Here is a 26,649-nt window from a genome sequence, read left to right on the forward strand (position 1 = left end):
TATGTCAAGCCTTACTGTGGGCTTGCGATTTTCATCTGATTGACATTGAAGTAGAAACTGACAATCAAGCCCTGTTTTACATTTTGCAACACCACCCACATGAAGCTCCTTGGAAGATATTCTCAATTCTCTCGGACATTCTACAACTCAAGACATCATTTGCCTCACTCACATTCTGCCATATATATCGTGAGGCTAAAATGGTGGCGAATGTACTTGCTAAGGAAAGTGGCCTTTCACAGGATGCCTTCTTAACTATTACCTACCCCCCACCTCCGTTGGGTTTTACTATTTGATATATTAGGCCTAGGTTGTAATAGGGAGTTCTCCCTCTAAATAAATAAATTTTGTTCTACCAAAAAAAGAAATAAAAGTTTTGTGTCTTGGAGGGAGAGAACTCAGTCTTTTAAATCGACGGCCAGGAGCCAAACCGGTACGAATGGTTGTGATAAAAAGACCATTTGTGTCTGCTTGAACTTCAAAGCAAAATTAAATCAAATGATAGGTGAAATTTGTAGGTTGGTTGGGCCGAGGAGTGGAGGATCTTGCTTCGCAGGATTTGATACTCTACATGCTTGATGCCCGGTGGATGGCACGGGCACGTGGTGAGGTAACCTAGAATTGAGTGGCGTGAAGTGATGGATAGTTGATAGTTGAAGAGTATAGCATGTTTCCTAGGTGATGATTAGGCAAGAGTTAAAGGGATTTGATGGAGTGACTCATGCTAAGAAGCTCTCAGAAGAGACCATTGAAATACACTCAAAGAGGGATCTAATTGAGTAGCTTGTGCTGAGATGCTCTCAAGCTAGCCCTGATTGAGAAGATCGGGCTGAGATGCTCTTAGACTAGCCTTGATTGAGTAAAACAAGCTAGTGACGTGTTCAAGAGTATCAAATATTCAAAATTGTACACTAGCTGTTATGTTTGTACTCACGAGTGCATGAGGTCACCCAAGTAATATAGAAGTACAAGGGATTTTATTTCCACAAGGACCGAATTCAATCAAAATTCCATACTAACTTTAAAAACACTTTTAGTTATCTACTCGTTCAAAAGAATTGAGAATTAGCTAAGATTAGCTACTAATTATACTAACAAAAACATGAACGAATTAACCACTAAGCAAATTAAGTAAAGAAAATACTACAATTTCAATTTTGCCAAGCATGTCATAAATTATCAATCCCTCCCCTTCATAGAATCAATTTACTCTCTACTGTTTCTGACATGATTACTAAATTCGATCATCCCACATATTACGATTGAGGGTCTCTAACACACCAAACCCCTTCTACCTTATATGCATTGCATGAAACATAGAATCCCTAAACAACATCAAATAAATCGTCTAACTAGTTATGCATTTGTTGTAATTTATAATTTTTCAACCTTAAGTCTAGCATGCATTCTCCACTGTTACATGTATGAAAACATACCATGAAATTCAAGAATGTTGGCCAGACATTTAGACATTAACAACAAAATTAAAGAAAGTGAAGAGTAGAGGATTGTATTGCATGCAAGAAAGAAATCAATAAATTAATTCATGTAAGTATCCATCTACACTTTAGCAATATAAGTTTAGAACATCATGAAAGAAAAAGAAGAAGACGAAGAAGTTTAGGGAAACATCACTGTAGAGGAAGAAAAACTCTAGCTTGGGCAACACTCCTCTGATATTCCTTTGATACTCGTCTGATACTCCTCTAATCCTCCTCAAAACATCTCTAGTAGATCTTCCTATATGAAAGTCATCACTTATGGCTGGAGTTTTCTCCCCTTTTATAGATGATTTCTTAGATTACATGGGATATGATTACTTGATTCAATCTGACACTAAGTTCCTAATTTGACTCAACCAATAATTTGTTTGTCTAGGTGGCGTATAAGTCGCATGAACTTCAAGATCCACTATTGGATGTGAAAAGTAAGAAGTTATGAAGCTCATGACCAAAAATCATCTCCATCAGACACACGGTGACCATGCAATGAAGGACTTGATTGAAACTAGAGAGAGCACACTAAAAAACGGGATATTTACCTCTTCCTTCTCTAAACAGAATTTTTTTCTCCCTCTTTTTACTTCTTTAATCAAACTTCAAACTCCACTAATTGCTCGAAGAAAATCCTAGTTTTTTAAGGAGTTCAAGTACTAAGATGATTCACTGCAAACACAAATAATAAATTGAATAAGGATTTGCCAAGATAAATACAAATTATCAAAATTACTTAAATTTAGGGAGAGTAGCTGACGTTCATTTACATGCAATATTAGGGTAAAATGAAATAAAATAGTTGCAAACACATGATAATGTATCCAATTAAGTATTCAAAATTATATGCATGAAATGAACTTATCACTAGCAAGGAAGCCTCCTAATCAAGAGTCTATAATTTCTTCCGACCTGATCAGCAGGATTGGGGCTCGTGATATGGATAAACCATCCAACCGCCGGCTTGAATTGGCTCAATCGGTGTCCGTCTATCGAACCAACATAGCCCGATGATCAAAATAAGCAAGTTAATTTTGACCATACAAAGGAAAGAAAAGAACCAACGACGTAAGGGAAGCCAATGCACGAAGAAGGCAGTATAAATAGCATAAGCACTTAGACACGGGTAAGGCATCCCAAAACACGAGTCAACTTCATTTCAAAAGGATCTTCCTACTCACTTGGTGACTAGCTAGGGTTCTCTGCAACTCTAGTATCATTTCACCAATCCCACATTGACTTGATTGTCAGAAGCAGATCATTGGTCATACCGATCAGCCCTTACCTAACGATCTGTGTTTGAGTGATTGCAGAGCAGATTCATTCAGTGAAGATCCAAGAGCTGATTCCAGATCAAACCAATTCAATCAATCTGAGTGTTGGACCAGTTGACTCAACCTCGGAGGAAGATTAGGCAAAAACATGGTGTAATATCAAAAAACAGATTCAAGGAGCAACGACCCCTTCTATTCCATCTTTAAGAAATCAATCAAACATTTGATCTCGTCAGAGGTCTTGAATTAGGTTCAAACAATAACCACGCTCAATCGATAAGAGACATAATTTGTAGGTATCACATGCAACCTTATGCTTCTTATTTCATAAAAGAGAAGAAGTCAGAAATCGAACCAGTTGAAGAATCTGCTCAAATATCCCAACTGGATACTGGCTTGTTAAGATGATTTTGTGTAGAAGTGATTTTGTACTACCTCTTTATGTGTATATATAATACAATCAAGTAAAGAATAAAATAAATGTAGCATGCTATACATAAGAAAAGAAATTATTTGCAACGGTCATATGATCCAAGATCTCCAACGGTCATATTCTCCAAAGATCTCCAACGTCATATTATCTCCAATGGTCATATTTTCCAAAGATCTCCAACGGTCATATTATGACTAATACTCCCCCTCAAGTTGGCGAGTGAATATCAAGAACTCCCAACTTGTCCTTGAGGAATAGAAAGAATCTTTGCCAAGGGATTTGGTGAAAATGTCAGCAATTTGGGTAGAACTAGAAGTGTGAACGGTGCGGATGAGGCCAGAGTGTATCTTATCACGGATGACATGACAATCAATTTCAATATGTTTGGTGCGCTCGTGAAACATAGGATTGGCGGCAATGTGGATGGCCGCTTGATTGTCACAAAAAAGAGGGATTGGCTGCTTCAAATGAACACCAAAATCTTGAAGGAGCGAAGTTAACCAAATTAGCTCGCAAGTGGCCATTGTCGTGGCTCGATATTCCGCCTCGGCAGAGGATTGAGAAACTGTATGTTGTTTCTTAGTCTTCCAATAGATAGGGCTAAAACCAAGAAAAACAGAGTAACCAGTGGTGGAGCGGCGAGTCATGGGACAACTGGCCCAATCAGAGTCGCAAAAAGCACGAAGTGATAAGGTGCTATTAGCTGGAAGTAAAATACCCTGGCCAAGTGAGTTGTGAAGGTATCGGAGAAGGTGAGTTGCAGCGTCCATATGTGGTTTGCGAGGTTGGTGCATAAACTGGCTAAGAATGTTGACAGTGTGCACAATATCTGGATGAGTGATGGTGAGATAAATCAACCGTCCAATCAAACGACGATAAGATGCAGGTTCAGGAAGAATATCACCATCGGAGTCCGTAAGCTTGAGATTTTGTTCCATTGGAGATGAAGTTGGGTGAGCACCGGTGAGGCCGACATCCGATAATATATCCAAAGTGTATTTTCATTGAATGAGGAAAATACCTTTTTGTGAGCGAGCCAATTCAAGACCAAGAAAATATTTCATGGGCCCAAGATCTTTGGAAATCGCCAAAACATCAGAACCAGCAATAAGGATGTCATCCACATATACTAATACAAAGATGGTTGAATTCCCGTGGCCCTTAGAAAAAAGGGAATAATCTGTAGTCGATTGAATGAAGCCCACACTCATAAAGGCAGTAGAAAATTTGGCGAACCAATTACGAGAAGCCTGCTTTAAACCATAGAGAGATTTGAGGAGGCGGCAAACAACATTCTCCCCCTAACGATGATAACCAGGAGGTAGAGTCATATATACTTCTTCGTCTAGATTGCCATGTAAGAAGGTGTTATTAACGTCAAGTTGATGAAGTGACCAATTTTTAATTGAGGCAAGAGCAAGCAAGACGCATACAGTAACGAGTTTGGACACAGGAGCAAAAGTCTCATGAAAATCAACACCTTCAGTTTGGGTGTACCCCTTGGCCACCAAACGTGCTTTGTACCATTCAATAGAACTATTAGAGTGTCGTTTAATTTTGTAGACCCATTTACAACCAAGGCTTTCTTTTGAGGTGGTTTCAAGAGCCTCAATCTCTGACTGCATGGCATCTTTCCAGTCAAGTGACAACATTGCTTTGGCAAAGCTAGTGGGTTCTTCAAAAGAGGAAAGAAACCTGATAAACTTAAGATGAGAAGATGAGACCTTTTTATAAGATATAGAAGAATCAAGAGGAAAGAGTTTACCAGCATCCGAAGAAGATGATGTGGTGTGAGTAGCCGAGCATATGTAGTCCTTCAAATGGAAGGGGGGATTATGCGACCGAGTGGAGCGACGTGGCAACAACACAACTGGAGGTGGGGAAGGGTTGTGTGGTGGGGTTGGTGGGTCCAATGGTGGAGATGGGAAAACTGGGTTGGTCGGGATGGAGGAGGATTCAAAATCAGAAACCGGAACAGGGAGGGTAGGGTTAATAGATGAAGGGGAAATATTTAGGTGGTAAGGAAAAATATGTTCAATAAAAACGTCTCTACTTGTGTAAACCTTGTGAGAAGTGAGATAAAAAAATTTATAACCTTTTTTAGCAAAAGGGTACCCAATGAAAATTCCTGGAGAAGCACGGGGGTCAAATTTGTGCTTGATGGTGGAATGGTTGTGTCCATAGCACAAACAACCAAAAGTACGAAGATGAACATACATGGGGGTTTTATTAAAAAGAAGTTCAAAAGTAGTTTTCTCTTTTAAAAGTTTGGTAGGCAACCTATTAATAATGTGTGTGGCCGTAAGAATGCAATCACCCCAAAAATCTTGTGGAAGATTGGCCTGAAATAAAAGGGCCCGACCAACATTGAGTAGGTGCCGGTGTTTGTGTTCAACAACACCATTTTGTTATGGGGTGTCAACACAACTATGTTCATGAATAACTCCATGGTTGGAAAAAAAAATGAGGTGGTGGAGTGATTAAAAAATTCACGAGCATTATCAGTGCGAATTTTTTTTATTTGAAAATTGAATTGAGTTTTAACCATTGCAAAAAAATCATGCAAATAAGACCAAGCGTCAAATTTGAAGTTCATTAGAAAAACCCAAGTATAGCGAGAATAGTCATCCACAATAGTCAAAAAATATTTAGCACCACATATAGAAGGAATATAATAAGGACCCCAAACATCACAATGTATTAAATTAAAATAAGATGAAGTGGATATGGAGCTAGATGGGAAAGGTAGCCGGGTTTGTTTTGCCAAAGGGCAAACACAATTATTAGAAACTGAAATGCAATAATTAAAACGTGATAAAGAATTAATAATGTTGCAAGATGGGTGGTCTAAGCGCCAATGCCACACATCAAAGGAGTGGGAATGAGTGAATGAGGCTGCAATAATGGAGGGAAGCAACTCCAAATAATATAAGCCATTATGCTATTTACCCAATCCAATCATCTTCTTCGTTGGTAAGTCCTGAAAGACACAATGATGAGGAAAAAATGTTACCGAACAATTGAGAGCTTTAGTGATTTGACTAATGGATAATAAATTAAAACGGAATAAAGGAACATATAAGACATTATTAAGAGAGATGGAAGGGGTGGGGGTGCAAGTCCCTAAATGGGACACAGGGGTTGTTTCACCATTGGGTAATGTAATTGGAGATGTATAAGGAACCACTGTATCATTGTTAAAGAATTGTAACTTAGAAGCCATATGAAAATTTTCCCCAGAATCAATAACCCATGGGGAAGGGGAATTACCTGCAGCATTTGCTAAAGGAGTGGGATTACCCGATTCGATCAATGCCAATAATTGATGATACTGTGCTGAAGTAAAGGAGGGGGCAGAATTTGTTCCTGGGTTGATGGCGGCAAAGGATCGAGCAGAGAGTCCAGGTGATGTTGATTTAATGTGTGTATTGTTGCTCTTGGGAGGATAACCGTGTTTCTTAAAACAACGGGAATCTGAATGGTCGTCCATGCTACAAAAATCACAGTGATACATAGGCTTCTTACCATTTTTAGAATGTGTACGAGGAGCAGTGGCTGCAAGGGCAGTTTGATGCAATGATGGATTCAGTAACTCATGGAGGGAGCGATGACGCTCCTCTTGCAATAGAAGAGAATAAGCACGATTGATGTTAGGCAAGGGTTCCATCAAAAGGAGTTGACTCCGAACAGAAGAATAAGAATCATTAAGGCCCATTAAAAATACAAGTAAGCGATCTTGTCGTCGAAGATCATTGTGTTTTGACAAAAGACCACAAGTGCAGGGCGGGAACGAGTTGTATGAGTCGACTTCATCCCAAAAACCCTTGAGAATAGTATAATAAGATACCAAAGAAGAGGTTCCTTGATGATGATTAGAAATGCTACGTCGAATCTCAAAAATTCGAGGAGCATTTTGTTGAGAAAAACGATCACGAAGATCCTCCCAAACCTCGTGGGCAGTAGAGATGTAGAGAATGCTATTAGCAGTATCAGGTGAGAGAGCATTTAGCAAACCAAGAAAGGACCATGTTGTTGCATCGTGTCCATGAGGGAACCTCCAAAGAATCAGCGACGGGTTTAGGCAAGGAGCCATCGATAAATGCAAGCTTATGTTTGGCCTCAAGAGCCATTTGCATCGCACGATTCCAAGTGGGATAATTATCGCTGCGTAAAAGCTGCGTAACGAGTATAGCACTAGGATTATCCGAATGATGTAGAAAATATGGAGAAGAACCATCAAAGTTGATGGAAACAGCATTATTGGAAGCAATAGCAGCTGTGGCAAGAGCATTAAGAGATGGATCCATCATTGTAAAGGCAGCGGAAAGAAAACAACAATGTAGGTATCGTTTACTGCTCTTGAAAAAAAAATAGCTTCACTTGAAAGGTTTGGATCGTCCTAAACTGATACCATGTTAAGATGATTTTGTGTAGAAGTGATTTTGTACTACCTCTTTATGTGTATTGATGAGCACATTTATGTGTGAAATCTTAGGGCATAAAGCATGCATTTTATATACTTAGAGTGGAATTACCTTAGGCTTTATGTTGTTTTTGCAGATTTTAGGATTTTTCAAGATTTAAGCAAATATTTGGAGTTTTGGGCTTGAATCATGCTATTTTACATGTCAAGAAGTCCATTCAAATTCTCAAATGCGAAAATGGGCCTGATCTGAAGCATGATGGGCTAGAGATGTGTGATTATGGGCCAACTCCGAAATATTGAAGAGATAAAAAAGGCAAATTTGATCTACGGTTGAGATTTTAATTCAAATTTACAGAGATATTATTGAGAGAGTCCAAATGGAAAAGAGTCCTTGCATACCTCAATATCTTATTTCCTATCTTGGATTTAATTAAAAAAAGAAAAAGAGGAAAAAGAATTATATTCAGAAAGAAAAAGAGGAAAAATCCCGTTTTTGAATGCCTCTATCCAGTTTCGATCAAACCCTTCATCGAACTATCATCCGATGTCCGATCGTGCTGATTTTTGTAGGAGAGCTTCACGAAGACTTAAACCTCAAATCCAACGGTGGAATTATGAATCTGATCTCTCTAAGTTGGCGCTATTAGTACGTCAAAACCCTAATTGGCTAAGTCAGATAGAAACCCTTAGTTTTATTCAAATTCAACCGTGCTTCATATCTCATGTAAACTCTATAAAAGGAGAACGTGTTCTAGAACTTAGTAGAAGCATTCTTTCTTCTCTCTTCAGTTTATATAGGCTTTCTTTAGTTTTCTTTGCTTGCATTTGTGAGATTTTAATTTCTATATTGAATGTTTAGGTTTAATTTTTTATATAATGCAATTCAAGTTTCAAGTTTCAAGTTTTTAGATTCATTTTTCTCTGGGTCTAGCAATTGCAGATTTAGATCATTCTAGATCTAGATCTGGTTGTTAGGGTTGGTTGAGATTCGAATCGTTTGTTCAATTCGCAAGTAAGTAACCTTCTTTATTAATCTTCTCTCCTCCCTCCATTCCCGCTTCTATCTACCCCTTCATATTCTTAATTTAGGATTTATTTTCAACATTTACTTATTGTTCTCCCATCCCTTGAATCCTTGATCAGAGATGCCTACAGTTGTGCCTCTCTTTGGTTAAGGCTTCCTTTTTATTTTTTGCAATTTACTTTCTGTTATTTACTTTCTACAATTTACTTTCAGCATTTATTTATTGTTCTCCCTTCCCTTGGATCCTTGATCAGAGATGCCTACAGTCGTGCCTCTCTTTTGTTAAGGCTTCCTTTTCCTTTTATTGCTTTGTTTATTGCTTTGTTATTTACTTTCTGTTATTTACTTTCTGTACTGTTTTTTTTCTCTTTAATATCCATCCCCCAATCAGTGGACTGTAAGCTACAGCAAAGGGTCCATAGTCAAAGTCATTATTATTATACTCCCCTTCTCTCTATCCAGAGCTGACACTCGGATCACTTCCCTTTTCCTTTTTATTTTTATTGTTCGCATTTTTTTCCTGTCTTTTATTTATGTATTGATTGTGTTTAATTTATTTTTCGTTTCAATTCGATTGCATTAGACGTATAGATTAGGATTGTTTAGTTTAATTAATTAGTTAACAAAAATTGAATCATTCCACTCTCGCATTACTATTAAGAAGTTGAATTATAAGTGGCATATCTCCTTGAGATCAACCCGTTAGCTACACAATATCGTGCGCTTGCGGTTACTTTTAGATTTCACAGACAAGTTTTTGGCGCCATTACCGGGGAGGTATTAGTCCATTTTGTATTTTTTTTTATTCTTAAGTAAATCGAAGTGTTATAAAAAAAAAATTTAAATCAAAGATATTACTCTTAACTTGAGTAGAAACAAAAACGTATAGTAGTCCCCACCCTACTGCAGAATCCCCAAGTTTCGATTGTAGGTGGCTCCGAAGACTATACGGATTCCCTTGCTATCAAACTTATACAGCGCTCAGCTATACGGCAACCTTACAGCTTTGGAATCATTGTTTCAATCTTTGTGGTGGGAAATTCACTACTTTCCTTTCGTTTTTGTTATTTTCTTTTCTTTTATTCTTTAGTTGTTTTTTTTTAATTTTTTTTTAATTTTTTTTTAAATCTCATTCTTTCATAAGAGCCATTAATTGCATTAGGTGGTTAGTGCATATGTGTTTGGACTCGTGATTCTGCAAATAGAATTGTCCGAGTGTATACCTTGACCATGGAAGGTCTACCTCCACCACCTCCACCTAAGAGTCTTAGAGATAGATTTTATCCAACCCGATCTGCACAACCCTCCTGTATAAGATGACCTGATGTGAGGGGTAATAATTTTGAGCTTAAATCTCATTATCTATCTATGTTACCCCAATTTCATGGGTTATCTGATCAAGATGCATATTTGTTCCTTAGGGAGTTTGAGGAGGTTTGTGTCCTTATGAAGATACAACAACTCACTGATGATGCCGTAAGACTACGGTTCATTACATTTGCATTAAAGGACCAAGCCAAAAAGTGGCTTTATAGCTTACCTAGGGATAGCATTACCACATGGGAACAATTTACTGTCCTATTCTTGAAGAAATTCTTTCCTTTCTCTAAGATGAATAAAATAAGAAATGATATTCTTCAATTTCGTCAAAAACCCAGTGAGTCCTTTGCTAAGGTAATGGAGAGATTCCAAAGCCTCCAAGAATGCCCTCACCATAGTATAGAATTATGGCATTTATGCCAAATAATTTATGAGGGTATCGATTACCAAAGAGAGCAACTTTTGGAATCAATGTGCCCCACATGATTTACATCATTCACTGATGATTCTGAAGCTTGGAAATTTCTTTTAGACTTAGCAGATAGAAGAGAATGGGAGTTAACCCACGAATCTGAAAGGACTAGTAGGGGATATTTTGTTAATAGCCAAGTTCATAAGGAAGCACAAATAGATAATCTTTTGAAAAAGTTAGAGACATTGGTAGTTAAAGCTACACCACCACCACCAAGTCAAGCACATTTTATTGACAAATCTGTTGTTATGTGTGCATGGTGTCAGTCTCCTACACATGTAATTGACGAATGTCCTAGCTATTCTTGAGGCCAACATGAGAATGTCAGTGCGATGTTTCCAAACCCGTACAGTAACACATACAATCCTAGGTGGAAGAATCATTCTAACTTTTCATGGTCTCAAGGGCAAAACCAAAATGGATTAAGCAATTATTCCACACAAAATCACTTTGGTGCCCCTCAAAAACAAAGTGCCCAATTTTCTCATAATCCAAATGTCTAGTTCCCTCGAGCCTCAAATTTCCAGAATGCCAATTTAACTAGGCCTGTCAATCCACCTATTGTGCCTCATATGCCTCACATTGCACAAAATCAATCATCACCTGGTTTCAACAGAGGTAACAATCTAGAGTTTTCTCGTCTCTCTTCCTTAGAGAAGAATATGGAAGTACTTTCCTGCACCTTCATGAATTCTATGCATAATATGAAAAAACAAATTTCCACTCTTGCAAGTGCTTTGTCTGAGCGAGAAAAAGGTAAAATGCCTAGCCAACCTAAGTTAAATCCTAGGATTTAGATTCAACAAAGACCACCAAATCAAGTCAACCAAGTTGAATCCTCCCATTCTTCTTCAGCTTCAATTAATTCTGTGTCTGCATTGAGAAGTGGGAAAGGATATTTAACAGGTGAGTCACATATTAATGAAAAGAGCAAGATTAGTGACCACTGTGATGAGAAGAATGTTCGAGTATCTCCTAATAAAAGTTTGTCTGAGGAACCCATATAAGTTGAGGATGAGCTAGTTGCTTTAGTAGTACCTAAGTTGGGTGAACCACTATCAGAAACTATGAGAAAAGAGAAAATTTCAAATGAGAGTTCTTATGTTCCTAAGGCTCCTTATCCAAGTTGTCTAGTTAATAAGAAGAAGATTGCAACTATAGAGAAAATTTTTGATGTCTTCAAAAAGATAGAAGTGAATATCCCACTTTTGGATGCCATATCTCAGATCCCCGCCTATGCAAAAGTGTTGAAAAATTTATGCACTCATAAAAGAATCACTAGCATTCCCAAAAAGGCGTTCTTGGCAGGTAACATTAGTTCCATAATTACTCAACATGTAGGAGCCAAGTATAAGGATCCAGGGAGCCCTACCATAGCTTGTGTCATAGGCAATACACACATTGAACATGCTTTACTTGATCTTGGTGTAAGTGTGAATCTTTTGCCTTACCATGTTTACAAGGAATTAGGACTGGGAGAATTGAAAGCAACTAGAACTACTCTTTAGTTGGCAGATAAGTCAATTAAGATTCCCATAGGGATGGTTGAAGATGTTTTACTGAAAGTGGGAGAATTTATTTTTCCAGTTGATTTCATTGTGCTAGATACTAAACCTTTTTCAATCAAAGATGAAATCCCAATAATTCTAGGAAGACCATTTTTGGCTACTAGTAATGCATTAATCAATTGTCGAAATGGTCTCTTACGGTTGTCTTTTGGAAATCGAACTGTGGAGTTTAATATGTTCAGGATAGGGAAACAACCACAAATAGGAGAAGAAATCAATATGCTTGAGGAATCTTTGGATTTTCCTAATGATGTGATTACCAACTTTGAGATTGATTTTGATTCTGAATTTCAAGAATGTATGGATATGTTGGATGATGATAGTGAAACTTTCTTTTCTGAAGTCTTAAATTTTCACACACCTTTAGAGCCTATTAAACCCCTATCCATCTCCATCTCCATTCCTTGGCCCTCAATAATTGAAGCCCCCAAGCTAGAATTGAAAGAATTGCTTTCTAATTTAAAGTATACTTTCCTGAGACACGATAATCCTCTTATTGTCATTGTTGTCTCTGATTTAACTTCTGACAAAGCAGAAGAGTTGATCACACTATTGAGTGATAATAGAGAAGCATTAAGTTGGTCTATCATTAATGTCAAAGGTCTAAGCTCTTCCATTGAACAACATCATATTCATCTTATGAAGGATGCAAAACCTTCTAGAGAACCTCAATGTATGATGAGAATTTTCTTTAACATTGTGAATGTTTTTCTTGAGATCTTTAGAGATGATTTTTCGATTCACGATTTTTCTTATTTGGAGTGCCTTCCCCATCATACATTGATATTGAAGATAAGACTAAAGTTTCTCATAATAAGCACATCTTGACTGAAAGGTATACCCCTCATTTGTCTTCCTTGTTTAGCATGCATGCATTGAGGACATTGCATTACTTAAGTGTGGTGGGGGGGGGGTATAGTTTCGTTGTAGATTTAAACTTTTGACTTTTGGTTAGTATACATATTCTTTCAATTGCTATGATGTGTGAAATGAGAGTGAGTTTGGTACCCATCATGAACACATAAAAACCCTGTTGAGAGGAAGGTAACTTGTATATATGTTGAGATAAGACTTTCCTTAGAAAAATAAAAGGCCTTTAACTTAAGGCGTTGGACCATCTATAGGTTTTGTGGGTCCTTGTTTCTTTGGCTAGGAGTTGAGATCAATTTCGTGTATGGCATGACAAAAGAAGAAAAAAAATAATAAAAAAAAGAGTAGAAAGTAAAAGTTGAATTCTTTGGAACTAGACAGGGCACTCCGACTCAGGAATCGAGGTGACTTGATCAAAACTCTTAGGAATGAGATTATTGAAAAAAAACTCTCACATCACTGTCTATGTGGGCATATGCAAAGCAAAGCTACAAAATAACTTGGGTTTTTGGTGTTTGCTCCACCATGTCATTCAAGCCAACCGTAGTGGAGTAATGTAGAGTTCACTACTCAAAAGAAAAGAGATAGATAAATACAAGTGTCATCAATGCCTTGGTAAAATTGTTTGGTCAAAAATACTTCAAAACCTTAGTCCTTGGTCTCCTTACTTTATGAGTGGTTTTTCTTAAAGGAGAGGTGTACTTGAAAGATATAAGGTGAGTCTTTGATTGAGATATATGCTAAGTCTCAAGAATCAATATGGGGTAATAAAGTTCAAGTGTGGGGGATCTTAAATCAATGGTGAGAAAAATTGTCATAGCTATTGATCTTGTATGAGTACTTACCAATTGTTAGAGTTGGAATTTGCAATGTTTTATTTTGAGCTAAATTGGAATTTTGGATGTATATTCACTGCAAACATCCACGAGACAAAACTCATCCTCTAGGGGTAACCTAGTGGTTTAAAGGTCTATTGCACATGCTATGTGTAACCGTGATTCCTACGAAAGTGAGTTAGGATTTATTTTGTTGTACTAGTTTCTTACCTGCATTTGTATTTTTCTTTAATTTTTGCTTGAGGACAAGCTTAGTCTAAGTGTGGGGGAATCTGATTAGCACATTTATGTGTGAAATCTTAGGGCATAAAACATGCATTTTATACACTTAGAGTGGAGTTACCTTGGGTTTTATGTTGTTTTTGCAGATTTTAGGATTTTTCAAGATTTAAGCAAATATTTGGAATTTTGGGCTTGAATCATGTTATTTTACACGTCAAGAAGCCCATTCAAATTCTCAAATGCGAAAATGGGTCTGATCTGGAGCATGATGGGCTAGAGATGTGTGATTATAGGCCAACTCCAAAATATTGAAGAGATAAAGAAGAAAAATTTGATCTACGGTTGAGATTTTAAATCAAATTTATAGATAGATTATTGAGAGAGTCCAAATGGAAAAGAGTCATTGCATACTTCAATATCTTATTTCCTATTTTGGGTTTAATTAAAGAAAGAAAAAGAGGGAAAATAATTATATTCAGAAAGAAAAAGAGGAAAAATTCCGTTTTTTAATGCCTCTGTCCAGTTTCAATCAAACCCTTCATCGAATAGTTATCCGATGTCCGATCGTGCTGATTTTTGGAGGAGAGCTTCACGACTACTTAAACCTAAAATCCAACGGTGGAATTATGAATCTGATCTCTCAAAGTTGGCGCGATTAGTATGTCAAAACCCTAATTGGTGAGTCCAGATAGAAACCCTGAGTTTTATTCAAATTCAACCGTGCTTCATATCTCATGTAAACTCTATAAAAGGAGAGCATACTCCATCAAAGGAGAACGTGTTCTAGAACTTAGTAGAAGCATTCTTTCTTCTCTCTTCAGTTTATATAGGCTTTCTTTAGTTTTCTTTGCTTGCATTTGTGAGATTTTAATTTCTATATTAAATGTTTAGGTTTAATTTTTTATGTAATGCAATTCAAGTTCAAGTTTCAAGTTTTTAGATTCGTTTTTCTCTGGGTCTGGCAATTGCAAATTTAGATCATTCTAAATCTAGATTTGGTTGTTAGGGTTGGTTGAGATTCGAATCGTTTGTTCAATTTGCAAGTAAGTAACCTTCTTTATTAATCTTCTCTCCTCCCTCCATTCCCGCTTCTATCTACCCCTCCATATTCTTAATTTAGGATTTATTTTCAGCATTTACTTATTGTTCTCACATCCCCTGGATCTTTGATCAGAGATGCCTACAGTCGTGCCTCTCTTTGGTTAAGGCTTCCTTTTTATTTTTTGCAATTTACTTTCTGTTATTTACTTTCTACAATTTACTTTCAGCATTTATCTATTGTTCTCCCTTCCCTTGGATCCTTGATCAGAGATACCTACAGTCGTGCTTCTCTTTGGTTAAGGCTTCATTTTCCTTTTATTGCTTTGTTTATTGTTTTGTTATTTACTCTCTATTATTTACTTTTTGCACTGTTTTTTTCTTCTTTAATATCCATTCCCCCGATCGGTGGACTGTAAGCTACGGCAAAGGGTCCACGGTCAAAGTCATTATTATTATACTTCCCTTCCCTCGATCCAGAGCTGACACTCGGATCACTTCCCTTTTCCTTTTTATTTTTATTGTTCGCATTTTTTTCCTTTCTTTTATTTAGGCATTGATTGTGTTTAATTTATTTTTCATTTCAATTCGATTGCATTAGATGTATAGATTAGGATCGTTTAGTTTAGTTAATTAGTTAACAAAAATTGAATCAGTTCACTCTCGCATTATTATTAAGAAGTTGAAATATAAGTAGCATATCTCCTTGAGATTGACCTGTTAGCTACACGATACCGTGCGCTTGCGGTTACTTTTAAATTTCACAGACATGTATATATAATACAATCAAGTAAAGAATAAAATAATTGTAGCATGCTATACATAAGGAAAGAAATTATTTGCAACGATCATATGATCCAAGATCTCCAACAGTCATATTATCTCCAACGGTCATATTCTCCAAAGATCTCCAACAGTCATATTATCTCCAACGATCATATTCTCCAAAGATCTCCAACGGTCATATTATCTGCGACGGTCATATTTTCCAAAGATCTCCAACGGTCATATTATGGCTAATAGGGCTGCCTTAGTTATCGTCTTCCATGTTTTAGGGAAAATATTGAATAGTTAATTTGCTGAGCATAAATATCTTGTACATTTCACTTTAAGAAAAGAAAATATGATTGTCTCTACACCAGCTTTGATTGGATATGCTTTTCAGATTAGCAAGTTAAATATCTTGAAATGAATAAAATCTGGATTGTTAGAACAAGAATCAAAACCACGATCATCCGTAGAAGCTCTCTCCAATAATCTGAGAGTCACCCAGAGAAGCTCTCCCCTGTGACCTGAGAGGAATAGGTATGTGAAGTAATGGACGAGTGGAACTATTGGGATGGTCACAAGCTCTCTCCTGGGTACCATCCCTTGGGGCCTAAATGTTTTGGGATCCATTTTGGGGACTGAATGCTTCTAAACATCCTCTTTCATGTTGTTCATCATCGAGTAGGCATGCGTTTTGTTCACAATTATGATCTCTTCAAAATGACTCTTTAGAGTAAAGATTTAACTATTTATAGTCTCTTAATAGAGTTGTGAGGAGTAGAAAAACAGTAAGGGGTTTTGTCCTCTATTTGTCTTCTTCCTCAACTAGGTTTTGTTCTCTGTTCATCTTCTTCCTCATAGTGAAATACCATATTTGCTCAACTATGAACATAGCTTTCAGTGCACATAAAATCTCATCTTATATATGTGCTTCAGTGTTGGTTTCTAACTAATAGCTTAATGGGAGAAAACATTTACTTCATTACTATTCTAATCAGTTGACTGTAAGTTTGAATTGCTTTTGTAAAGGGTAATGTTCAGAATTTTACTAAAACTTGATCTTCATAGATATTCTATCAAGATCCCACTCAAACTCAAACTCAAAGAGGCACAACCCTGAAATGCAGTCCATATTAATTGTGTAACCCTAGCTTCACTCTATCTTTCCTTTTCTTGTATTATTCATACTCTTTAACTCTTGTAATACAAACACTAAGAATAATTTGGTCTAGCTCACATAGAGCTGTTTGTATGAATAATTTGGTCTAGCTCACATAGAGCTCATGGCCAGTACAATTTTTTCCTTTTATGGTATCATCAAGCCTCTGACCATTATCCCACAAAAAAAGGATCCCTAAGCACACAGCGACAGATTTTTGTTCGCGGCAGAGCGGACATCGTCCGCTCACTGCAGCGAACACGACACGTGGCACTAATTAATCTAACCATTAAAATCTCAAATGCGGGTAGAAATTGTAAATTTGAAGTTGTTTTACATGAGAGGTTTTAGAGTTTTTTAATTTACAATAAAACCCCTCCAAATCTAATCTACTATTCTTGATCAATTTAGAACTCTATTTTCGTTCAATCAAGAAAACGCTGATAAACCTTCCTTCTCTGGCGACGGCCATGGCAACGGCATCAAGGGTAGCTGCTTTTCATAATCCAAACGACACAGCACCTACGCTAAGGTAAAAGCCCACTCTCGATTAGATTTATTAGGGAACCCTATTTCGTTGAATCAAGGGAATGTTGTAATAAACCTTCCTTCTCAGGCGACGGCGACGGCTACGGCAACGAGGGTAGCTGCTTTTCCTAAACCAAACGACAGTGTTTGCTGCACCGCCTCTAAGGTAAAAGCCCACTTATAAAACAGTCTTGCTTAGTTTCCACTGGCTCTGTGATATTTTGCAAATGGGTTTCTTCATAAACTCGATAGTTGCTTACAGTTTGCGATGTCGATATTGACCCTTTTATTTATCAAACTTGGGGAGCTCTTCAAGGGGGTGGCGATGCTGTGAATGGGTTTTAAGGTTCAGTTTAGCGGTATTCAAAGTTTCCAAAACGAGTTGGGATGAGCAAGGAGTAAGATCATGTTGATTTTGATGAATATGGCACTTCGCTAGGTGGTCAAGACTTCGCCTTGTGTGCTTTTGTGAGCTGTTGACCTAAAGCAAATTCATCCCCTAGTTTTATACGCCCTGAGATCCAAACCTAAATGAATTGTTTTTCTATTAATGCTATGGTCACATAGGCACCTGTCCACTGCCTTGCTAACTATGTTGCTAATCTATTGTTTTGCTTAAATCCTCAAAATGCAGCATGATTTCAATTGTTGTTGGTCTGATTGTAAACCTGTATTGCTATTGCATGGCTATGTGCGCATCATTAGGGCTTTTGGACTTGTTTTGGCCATCCTAGCTCCAAATATTTTCCCTTTGCCATTGGCTTCACAAGTCCAGTATTGAATATCCTGTACTGTTTGGCCAATGGCCGTGAAGCTGAATATCACATGATGTTGCTAACTAACTAACTTGGTATGGCTATTTGGTATGAGGGTAACCACCTCAACTGCTCTGCTTAGCTTGAGATCTGTATAAAAATCAGTGAACTTGCTTATGGAAGCTAGAGACTAACCTCTGATTTGGGTTTATCGTTTTGGTGATATCTGTATCTGGTATTCCGAACAGAACTTGAAACATATGGACCCATATTATACTGGATAAACCTATTTTTCAATTGCTAAAACTGAATGGTTTGCTTCTTTCTCTTTTTATTCTTTTTCCTGTTGCTACAACTTTGATTTGATTTGCTTTATAATGAAAGGGATGTCTTCGGATAAGCTTTACAAGCTGTCTTAATTGCTCTGTGAAACTGTGAAACAACCTTTTATTGCTTGAAAGACCAGAGGATATCTTTTCTCGCTTACAAAGTTGAGCAGTTGGAGCAAGAGGTAGCTGAACTGCGGCAGGCCCTTACAGATAATCATGAACAAGAATGTGTGATGCATCAGGTATTGATCGTTCATCTATCTATTGTCCATACAATGTTGGGCATTGCAAGGAATGCATTTCCTGTGGTGTTTGTTCAGAAAACTTGTAGCTGGTCTGCTAATCTAGTTCCCTTACAAATGGGAATTATGCAGAATCAGTTGCACATGACTAAGCTAAAACTCTCTTCTGTTATAGTCGTATTGCTTGATTGGCTTTGGTGATGTGTTTGATTTTCGAAAGAACCTCTTAATGAAAACAGGGGGTAAGGTTGAGCACGTAGACCCTGCAGTGGCAGAATCCTGGTGCACCACCGGGTATATGCCTAATTTGCTTTGGATATAATGTTAGAACTTGCTGTAACTTACGTTTCCCCACCATCCTTCTTTTTCTGTTGTTATATTACCTGTCCATTTCCCAGCTTTGAGAACTCCAAGAAAAAAATGTGAAAGATGCTTGAATGGGTTGTACTGCAAATGTGGTGAGAGGTTGTAGTTTGAGTCTTTTTAATACACCTAAAATCTGTGTTTTTAAGTGCTCAGCTAATACTACCTCAAAGAAACCAAAATCATTCAAAGTGTTAAAATTATGTATGTGTTTAAAAGTGTAGGAAAATTAAAATCTGATTAAATTTTTTTCAATCTTTATTGGCTAATCTTGAATAGGAATCTTTGGTCTTATCATGGGTATAGGTGTTTTAATTATGGTGATTTGTTTACATATTGGATGGTATCTTCTTTTCCTGTGCAGAGCAGCACTATTTAATGGATTAATTGAAAGGTCTTAATTTTTCTTTTTATCAGTTATAAGTTCATTGATGTATGTTTCTTGATTTTTCTTTTTATCAGTTATAAGTTCTTCGATGTATGTTTCTGAGACTAATACTTAATGGCAAAATTACAATATAATCTGGATCCTATGAACCCTATCACCCCCAATTAAAAAATTATGGATGGACTAGCCATGTATTTTTTTTCACTGCAATTGATCATCTAATCTACAAGTCATTCAATTGTTCCCCAGTTTTTGAATACAAAATGATTGTTGAACTTTGTTCAAGGAGATCCTGAGTGGAGCGAGTTTGTTTGTTATCCAGCTTTACTACTTCAGTTGTACTATATTTCACACTTATGGAGTTTTTACTGCTTGCTTGCAAGTGTTTGGTCTGGCAAAGATTTACCTTTGACAGCTGAGATAGCTATAGGTGAGAGACCCACAGCTGATATAACTTACCCCTCCTATCTTCTATTTTTTCCCCCTTTTCCCCACTACCCATTATGTAGAAGTTCTGCAATCAAACCACAAGTCCATCATTTCCTGCCCAGTTTTGAAGACAAAATCATCGTTAAACTTTGTTCTAGGAGATCCTTACTGGGGTTGGGATCTTTGTGATCCAGTTTTACGTTTGCTTACTGAGGCGTTGCTGGAATTTGGGTCATCCACATAACCTGTTCTGTCCTGCCTGGTTAGGGAATATGGTCTAAATGTCTGATATGTATGTTAAGAAAGGACTGTTTGTATTATGTGAGGACTGGATCAAGTCTTGTTTGGGAAATTCTGGTGACTTGACTCTGTTATCCATGTTGAGATAATTATATCTATTACCCAAACTGCAGAAAGTTCTTATTTTGATAGGTTATGTCAATCCATCTTAACATGGAATGAAGGAATCAGCTGCCATGCTACAGAAGTTTCTTAGCTTTGAGCCACGTAATCTTAATTAGACATGGCTCCCAAAAGATGCATGACTGTAGGGTATGATTTCTTGTCTGCTATATGACGGACATGGAAAAGTAGTATCAGTTGTAGTATGCTTATGCATTCACTGTAACATGGAAAGTATTATCAGTCATTGAATGCTTATGCATCTACTCTATATGCAGATATATTACTCCTGAGAGTACCCACTTGGATTAATGCTTTCTTTTGATTTTCCTTTTTATATGGACGTCCTGAATTATCTCACATGTTTTCTTGTCTAGGTAATGGTCTTCGATGAAACTACTTGATTTCCCTTGGAAAGGAAGGTTCAATTCAGAGATGAAGATTTGAAAAAGGGAAATTGTAAAGTCTTTGTGAATACCCCAGTTGAAAGAAGTCTTCATCAACGAAATTGATCTTGCATTAGCTCGTCTCCCAAGTAGATTTTGAGAGAAGTACATGTGTTGGCATCACATCCTCACTAACATGGATACATTGAATGCCTTTTCTTTAATGTGGTTCCTTTAATAGATTTATTTGCAAAGGTTAAATGAAATCTGACAGGCTGCAGGGGAAACTTAGGAAGTATGATATGGAAATATGCTTATTTTTCATATTGAGTTATCCATGGATATCTGAAATTCTTCTTCAAATACAGAAAGAGTGTTGATTGAATTTAATATTAATTTCATGATGAAGCTCTACTTATCAATATATGGGAAATTTTCTCGCATTTATTTATGGAGATATTGGTTTATCTTTTTGATGGTGTATATTGTGTATATGGCTTCACCTAAAATATGGCACTCGTGTACTTGCAATTCAATTTGGCAGTGATTAACCCCTAACCCAAAAACTAAACTGAAAACCTGTCTTTCAATTTGGTTATTTACTACTCCTCACTTTGCTGCAGGTATCTAGAAATCCTCAATCAAACTCTCCACATCACTTATTGTTGCAGCAACTAATTTCCTGCAAATGGCCAGCAAGAGCAAGAGAAGTAGAGAAAATTGAAGGATCAATTTAAGATTTGATTCGAGAGCTCCCCAAATGATTTTGATTCATTCATTCTATCCTATGATTTTATTAGGTGGGGTTTTCCCTGCATGAGCTTTGTATAAAATACACATCAGCCAATTTGAGTGTGAAATCTGTATCAATGTTAATCTAGAGAGCTAAGAACATCAAGTCTTCTTCATGTCTGTAATTTTTTACTCAGAATCAATATAGTTTCGAGGCCATCAATTTCTCTAGTTTTGTAAGGGAGAATCAATATAGCGCTGGGGCCATCATTAATTTTTGTGCATTTAGTAATATGTTGACGGAAAGAAACTAACTAAATGTTCTCTTTTTCAAGAACTTAGATTGATTCTTGGAGTGCATCTGCATTCCAACTACCATTTGTTCGAGGTGAAATCCAGGTTCACTCTCAGTTTTTTCCAGTACGCATGTTTGCTCATTGTATGCATTATTATTTGTAAATGAATAATTATTAATATAATTAAGGAACTAAAAAGTCCAAAAGCAATTGAGAAGGATCTGATACAGGGTTGCACTTCGACTCAGTTCTTTTCGGCCCAAAATGAAAAAATTATATCTCCGTTGTCAAAACAAATTGTGCGTCATTAATTAATGCGCCACGTCTCTTTGCTCGGGGTGAAAGGGATTCTTCAAATCCTAATCCTAAGACTCAGTTGTTTGTTTTTTCTTCATTAATTGAACAACATTGAAGCAAAATTTAAAGTTTAGTTAGCTTTTTTAAACCCCTTGTGGGAAAATATCGTTTCATAGACATGCAAATTTGGGAAAATAAAATGTCTACAGCCATTTGCCAATTAGGAAAAAATAGCAACCAACCTGACATCACACCATTTTTTGAACGTTTAATGCCAATATAAAATTTATCTCAACCAATTTGAAATTATAATCACATAGCACCAAAACCGCATGTATTTTATTGCAACTTTTTCATCAATTTCAGGAAGTTTCCTTTGATGATCATATATTAGATTTGAATTCTATTATCACTATTTAAAATTGAACCTGGAACCAAAACCAATTGACACTTTATATTCTATATGTTTTAAGGAAAATCATTGGCTTGCTTAAAAGCATTGATTTGAATCCAATTCTAGAACCAACTTGCTTCTCCCCATTATTCATTTGTGTATCATAAATACGATATGGACTAAAACTTGAGAACAACAAAATTTTCAAAAAATTGGGCAGCATTTCCCCTAAATATGACGACATTTGCAACCTGTGATGATCAATTAATTTTTTACTCATCATAAGTCTTTACAATAATATATCAAATATCTTTAACGAAGCATCTACCAGATTGAGTAACGTATGATAAACAACTCCATATTCCATTTCACAAAAGAACCAAAAAAAAAAAAAAAAAGAATACAATAGACAACGTAGTCAATACTGAATTAAGTTTATATTAAATAACTTTCTGTTCCACAACAGCAACAAAAGCATCACTCAGTGATTATCTGCACAATCAAATTCACAAAATATTAATATAATAATAAACAAGTTAGGAATATAAAATACATGGATACTTTACCTGCAATGGAGAAAGAGTATCCGCTACTCCCATGATCAATAAGTTGGGAGGAAAGACTATCCACTTACGAAGTTGAGATTTTAGAATGAAAAATTAATGATATCACTTAATATAATTATATTAACTAAAGATAATATATTACCAATACCTGAGCTAAAGAAGTTTGGCTCCCATGATCAATAAGTTGAGAGGAAAGACTATCCACCTACAAAGTTGAGAATTTAGAATGAAAAATCAATATATCATTTAATATAATTATATTAACTAAAGATAATATATTACCAATACCTGAGCCAAAGAAGTTTGGGAAAAGTGTATAGTAGGTTGTAGAGAATTAGGAGTTCCTTGTGCCTATAAGATGACAAGATGTTAATTAATAAGAAGAAAGAAAAATAAAATCATAACATTAGCATGAATTGTTTGAATGTTAGAAATTACCATAAGAACATCATTTGGTTGATTGATCACAAATGAGGGAGTATGTTGCCTTTTTGTACCTTGATTGCTTTTTTTCCTCTTTTCCAAAGCACTTTTAGTTCTTCTAGTGATTGTGCTATTGGAGCTCTCTAGCTTCTTCCTTTTTTTTTTTTTTTGTTTCAAGCCTTTACCAATATTCACATTAAAATAATTACTTGGCTCGACTTCAGGAGGATTAGTGGTAGGCATCACAAGAGTGTTTAAATGCTTACACGTATCAGAAAAAACATTCTTCACATATTCAAACCCCTCTATAGATCTAGATGCTTGTGATGCAATATTCACCAATGCACGACAAAGGAAACTATATCGTTTTGGCTCATCCATGCTTATATCTTCTTCAACTTGCTTACCGTTGTCATATTCTATTGATAGACTTCTAGCTGCACGTGTCCATCGATTCAAGATGTATGCATCAGGAATATTCTTGATATCAAGAATTTCAAACACCTTCAAAGCATGACAACATAGAATGCCAAATGACTCAAACTTCTTACAGCTACATTCAACAACAAAATTATTTGGATTGCATTTAACATGATACTCCTTATCTGACTTCCATAGACCAACCACATATTCATGGCATTCTATATTTTCATCCCGATGCTTTATTTGACACATTTGCATCCAATCAAACTCAGATTGAAAGAGATTAAAGATGTTGGGAGTGTACACTAGTGCTGCCTGAGACACAATAGGTGAGTGCATATGGTTGTTCCTTGGACTCTTGTTTCTTGCATCAAATTCAGCTTTTGATTCATTTTCACGCTTTGAATGAACAACCATTGCAAAGCGATTCAAGAAACTTTCAATGTCCATGGTACACTTAGTATAATCTTTCATGTCAGAATTTAAGTTTTCACTCATCTGTGTACTTCGCATTCCTCCTATGAACGTATACTTCATGTAACATCTCACCCACTTGTGCTTCAATTTATAAGCACGATCCAACCATGAACCATCTCCAACCACATACTTAGTGGCAAAGAAGTTTCCCCATGCAATCTCAAAATCTACTTCATCCTCATACTCATACATACACTGTTGCACATGTGATACCAATGAGTCCTTAAATGCTTCATTGTATTTTGCATTAGATGCCAAGTACACAAACCATGATGTGATCCAGTAAAAACCTCAGAGATTGCCTTCGACATGGCAGCATCTTGATCTGTAAAAATTGTTTTGGGTTCTTTATTTTTGTGAGTCTCCAAGAAAGTATTGAATCTGCCGTTTCATCATACAAAAGTGCTGCTCCAAATATAATTGTTCCTTTATGATGATTAAACCAAGTGAAAACACCAAAAGGTCTGTTTTCCTTGTTTGTACAAAATGTTGTGTCAGATGTAACAACATCACCAAAGATTGCATAATCGATTACCATCTTTGCATCAGCTCAAAATATATTGTAATTAGTTCATCCATGTCCAATTGCACCTCATAGGTAAATCCTTCATTACCCTTAACTTGATTTTGAAAATATCGAAGCATACACCCTACTTCACCATAACGTAACTGCCCCTTACGTCTTTTGACGTTCAAATAATTATAATGATCTACAATTGTGTACCCAAGGTTATGACTTCCACCGACTTGTGCACCCATATATTGAATCATATTCTTGGTTTTAATTCCAAATTCATCTGCCAACTCAATTTCAAGGACCTGCACATCCGAGATTTTCCGTTGTGACCGCATAAAGTGAGCGGTGTTTGGGGTGTGCAACTCGTGATTATGAGCTTCAACAAAATCATAACATTCATATTTACTATTTCCCAAAAGCTTGATTCCCATGCGAGCCTCACATTTGGTTTCTGTCTCTGCTCTAGGGTTTTTAATTGTGGGTCTGTCACGCTTATCTTCTCCTCTGCAACCACTTTTAGAACAACTAAACCTCCTAGATGTTATCTTCGAACTATCTCGTCTGCTCTTGTGTGCATATTGTCTCCGAATGCTAAACCCCAGTGTGCAACCATACATATTGTAGAAATGATATGCATCATCTTCAGAATCAAATTGGATGCCAATCTTAGGCTTACTTTCATCAACTATATCCATTTTGCAATGAACAAGACCACAATTATAATGGCTAAAAAAAAAAACATCACAACATATATTTGAAAACCAAAACAAAACCTACCAAAATCCATGTTAATTCACCAAAAAAAAAAAAAGACTCTACGTCATATCCATCATCAATGTTTTATATAGTTTTATTATCTTCTTCCTATATGGGTAAGATCACATATAAATGATAATCTTATGTTAGTCAAACAAGTTCACAATTAAAAAATAATAATAATAAAGAAAAGAAAAAGCTCACAATTCATAGAGAATTAGTATCATGTGTTTGTTTTTAGATTCTAGCATATTAAGAAGAAATGAAATCAAGTAAATTCTCAAATTCATTGAAACAAGTTAATGCCAAACCATTATTAAAAATCTTCAGTTAAGAACTCAATGAAACAGTTCATGAAAGTCTATATAGTGAACTTAACTTTAACAAAAATGATAAGAACATCAACCCAACTATGCTTCGTAAGTTTTTTTTCTTTTTCCTTCTTCCTTAAGAGTCACCATTTAAGATGTGGGATTTTGGTCAACCGATGATAATCATGTGCCTTCGAAAATAATAATTAGTGGCATACTTTGACAATAACTAATAGTAAAAATTTTGTGGTCTTTAACTCCTATTCAACCTTTTTGCCCTCGTGCATTTCAACTTCAACGGCCATAAAAAAAATAAAGAAACTCAAGTGCATGATTCATTTATGTGTGGCTAAGGCAGACCCACCACATGAATAGTACAAAATCACATCATAAAGTAAATGCATCCCTAGAGACCCACTTTGTAGAAACCATTATCTTTGTTTACTTTTCCAACCTAAAGCCTGAGTTTAATAATGGTCGCACTAGAAACACTTGATGCCAAGTACCAAAGAAAACCTAGTGTAAAAGAATTGAAACAAATCAGAGGTTAGTCTCTAGCTTCCATAAGCAAGTTCACTGATTTTTATACAGATCTCAAGTTAAGCAGAGCAGTTGTGGTGGTTACCCTCATACCAAATAGCCATACCAAGTTAGTTAGTTAGCAACATCATGTGATATTCAGCTTCAAGGCCATTGGCCAAACAGTACAGGATATTCAATACTGGACTTGTG

The 26,649-nt window shown here is 36.3% G+C and overlaps 1 protein-coding gene and 1 long non-coding RNA gene across 2 annotated transcripts; one reads left to right on the top strand and one right to left on the bottom strand.

Annotated features, from left to right (window-relative positions):
• The first annotated feature begins 18,676 nt into the window (after window positions 1-18,676).
• On the top strand, window positions 18,677-21,666 carry LOC149028752 (uncharacterized). The gene is made up of 3 exons (XR_016172257.1): window positions 18,677-18,757; window positions 20,717-20,890; window positions 21,349-21,666. It is a non-coding gene; the product is annotated as an uncharacterized LOC149028752 (long non-coding RNA).
• A 1,255-nt stretch (window positions 21,667-22,921) lies between these two features.
• Window positions 22,922-25,545, bottom strand: LOC149028753 (protein FAR1-RELATED SEQUENCE 5-like). The gene is made up of 6 exons (XM_089161205.1): window positions 25,058-25,545; window positions 24,624-24,714; window positions 23,773-24,528; window positions 23,299-23,361; window positions 23,159-23,215; window positions 22,922-22,936 (listed from the first exon to the last, which is right to left on the bottom strand). Exons 1-6 carry the CDS (start codon window positions 25,543-25,545, stop codon window positions 22,922-22,924), a joined length of 1,470 nt encoding a protein of 489 aa, XP_089017331.1.
• Window positions 25,546-26,649: the final 1,104 nt, after the last annotated feature.

The sequence above is a fragment of the Hakea prostrata genome, chromosome 1 (genome assembly GCF_041222555.1).
Source record: "Hakea prostrata isolate BN-2017 chromosome 1, UWA_Hpros_2, whole genome shotgun sequence".
NCBI lineage: Eukaryota > Viridiplantae > Streptophyta > Magnoliopsida > Proteales > Proteaceae > Hakea > Hakea prostrata.

What these genes read in the sequence shown, in the direction of transcription:
- LOC149028753 (XM_089161205.1), bottom strand. Translation starts at nt 25,545, where the DNA reads ATGGATATAGTTGATGAAAGTAAGCCTAAGATTGGCATCCAATTTGAT. An exon ending in GTTTCCTTTGTCGTGCATTG is followed by an intron (nt 23,362 to 23,772) that starts GTGAATATTGCA and finishes GTCATCTTATAG; the next exon opens with GCACAAGGAACTCCTAATTC. An exon ending in CCCAAACTTCTTTGGCTCAG is followed by an intron (nt 23,216 to 23,298) that starts GTATTGGTAATA and finishes TCAACTTTGTAG; the next exon opens with GTGGATAGTCTTTCCTCTCA.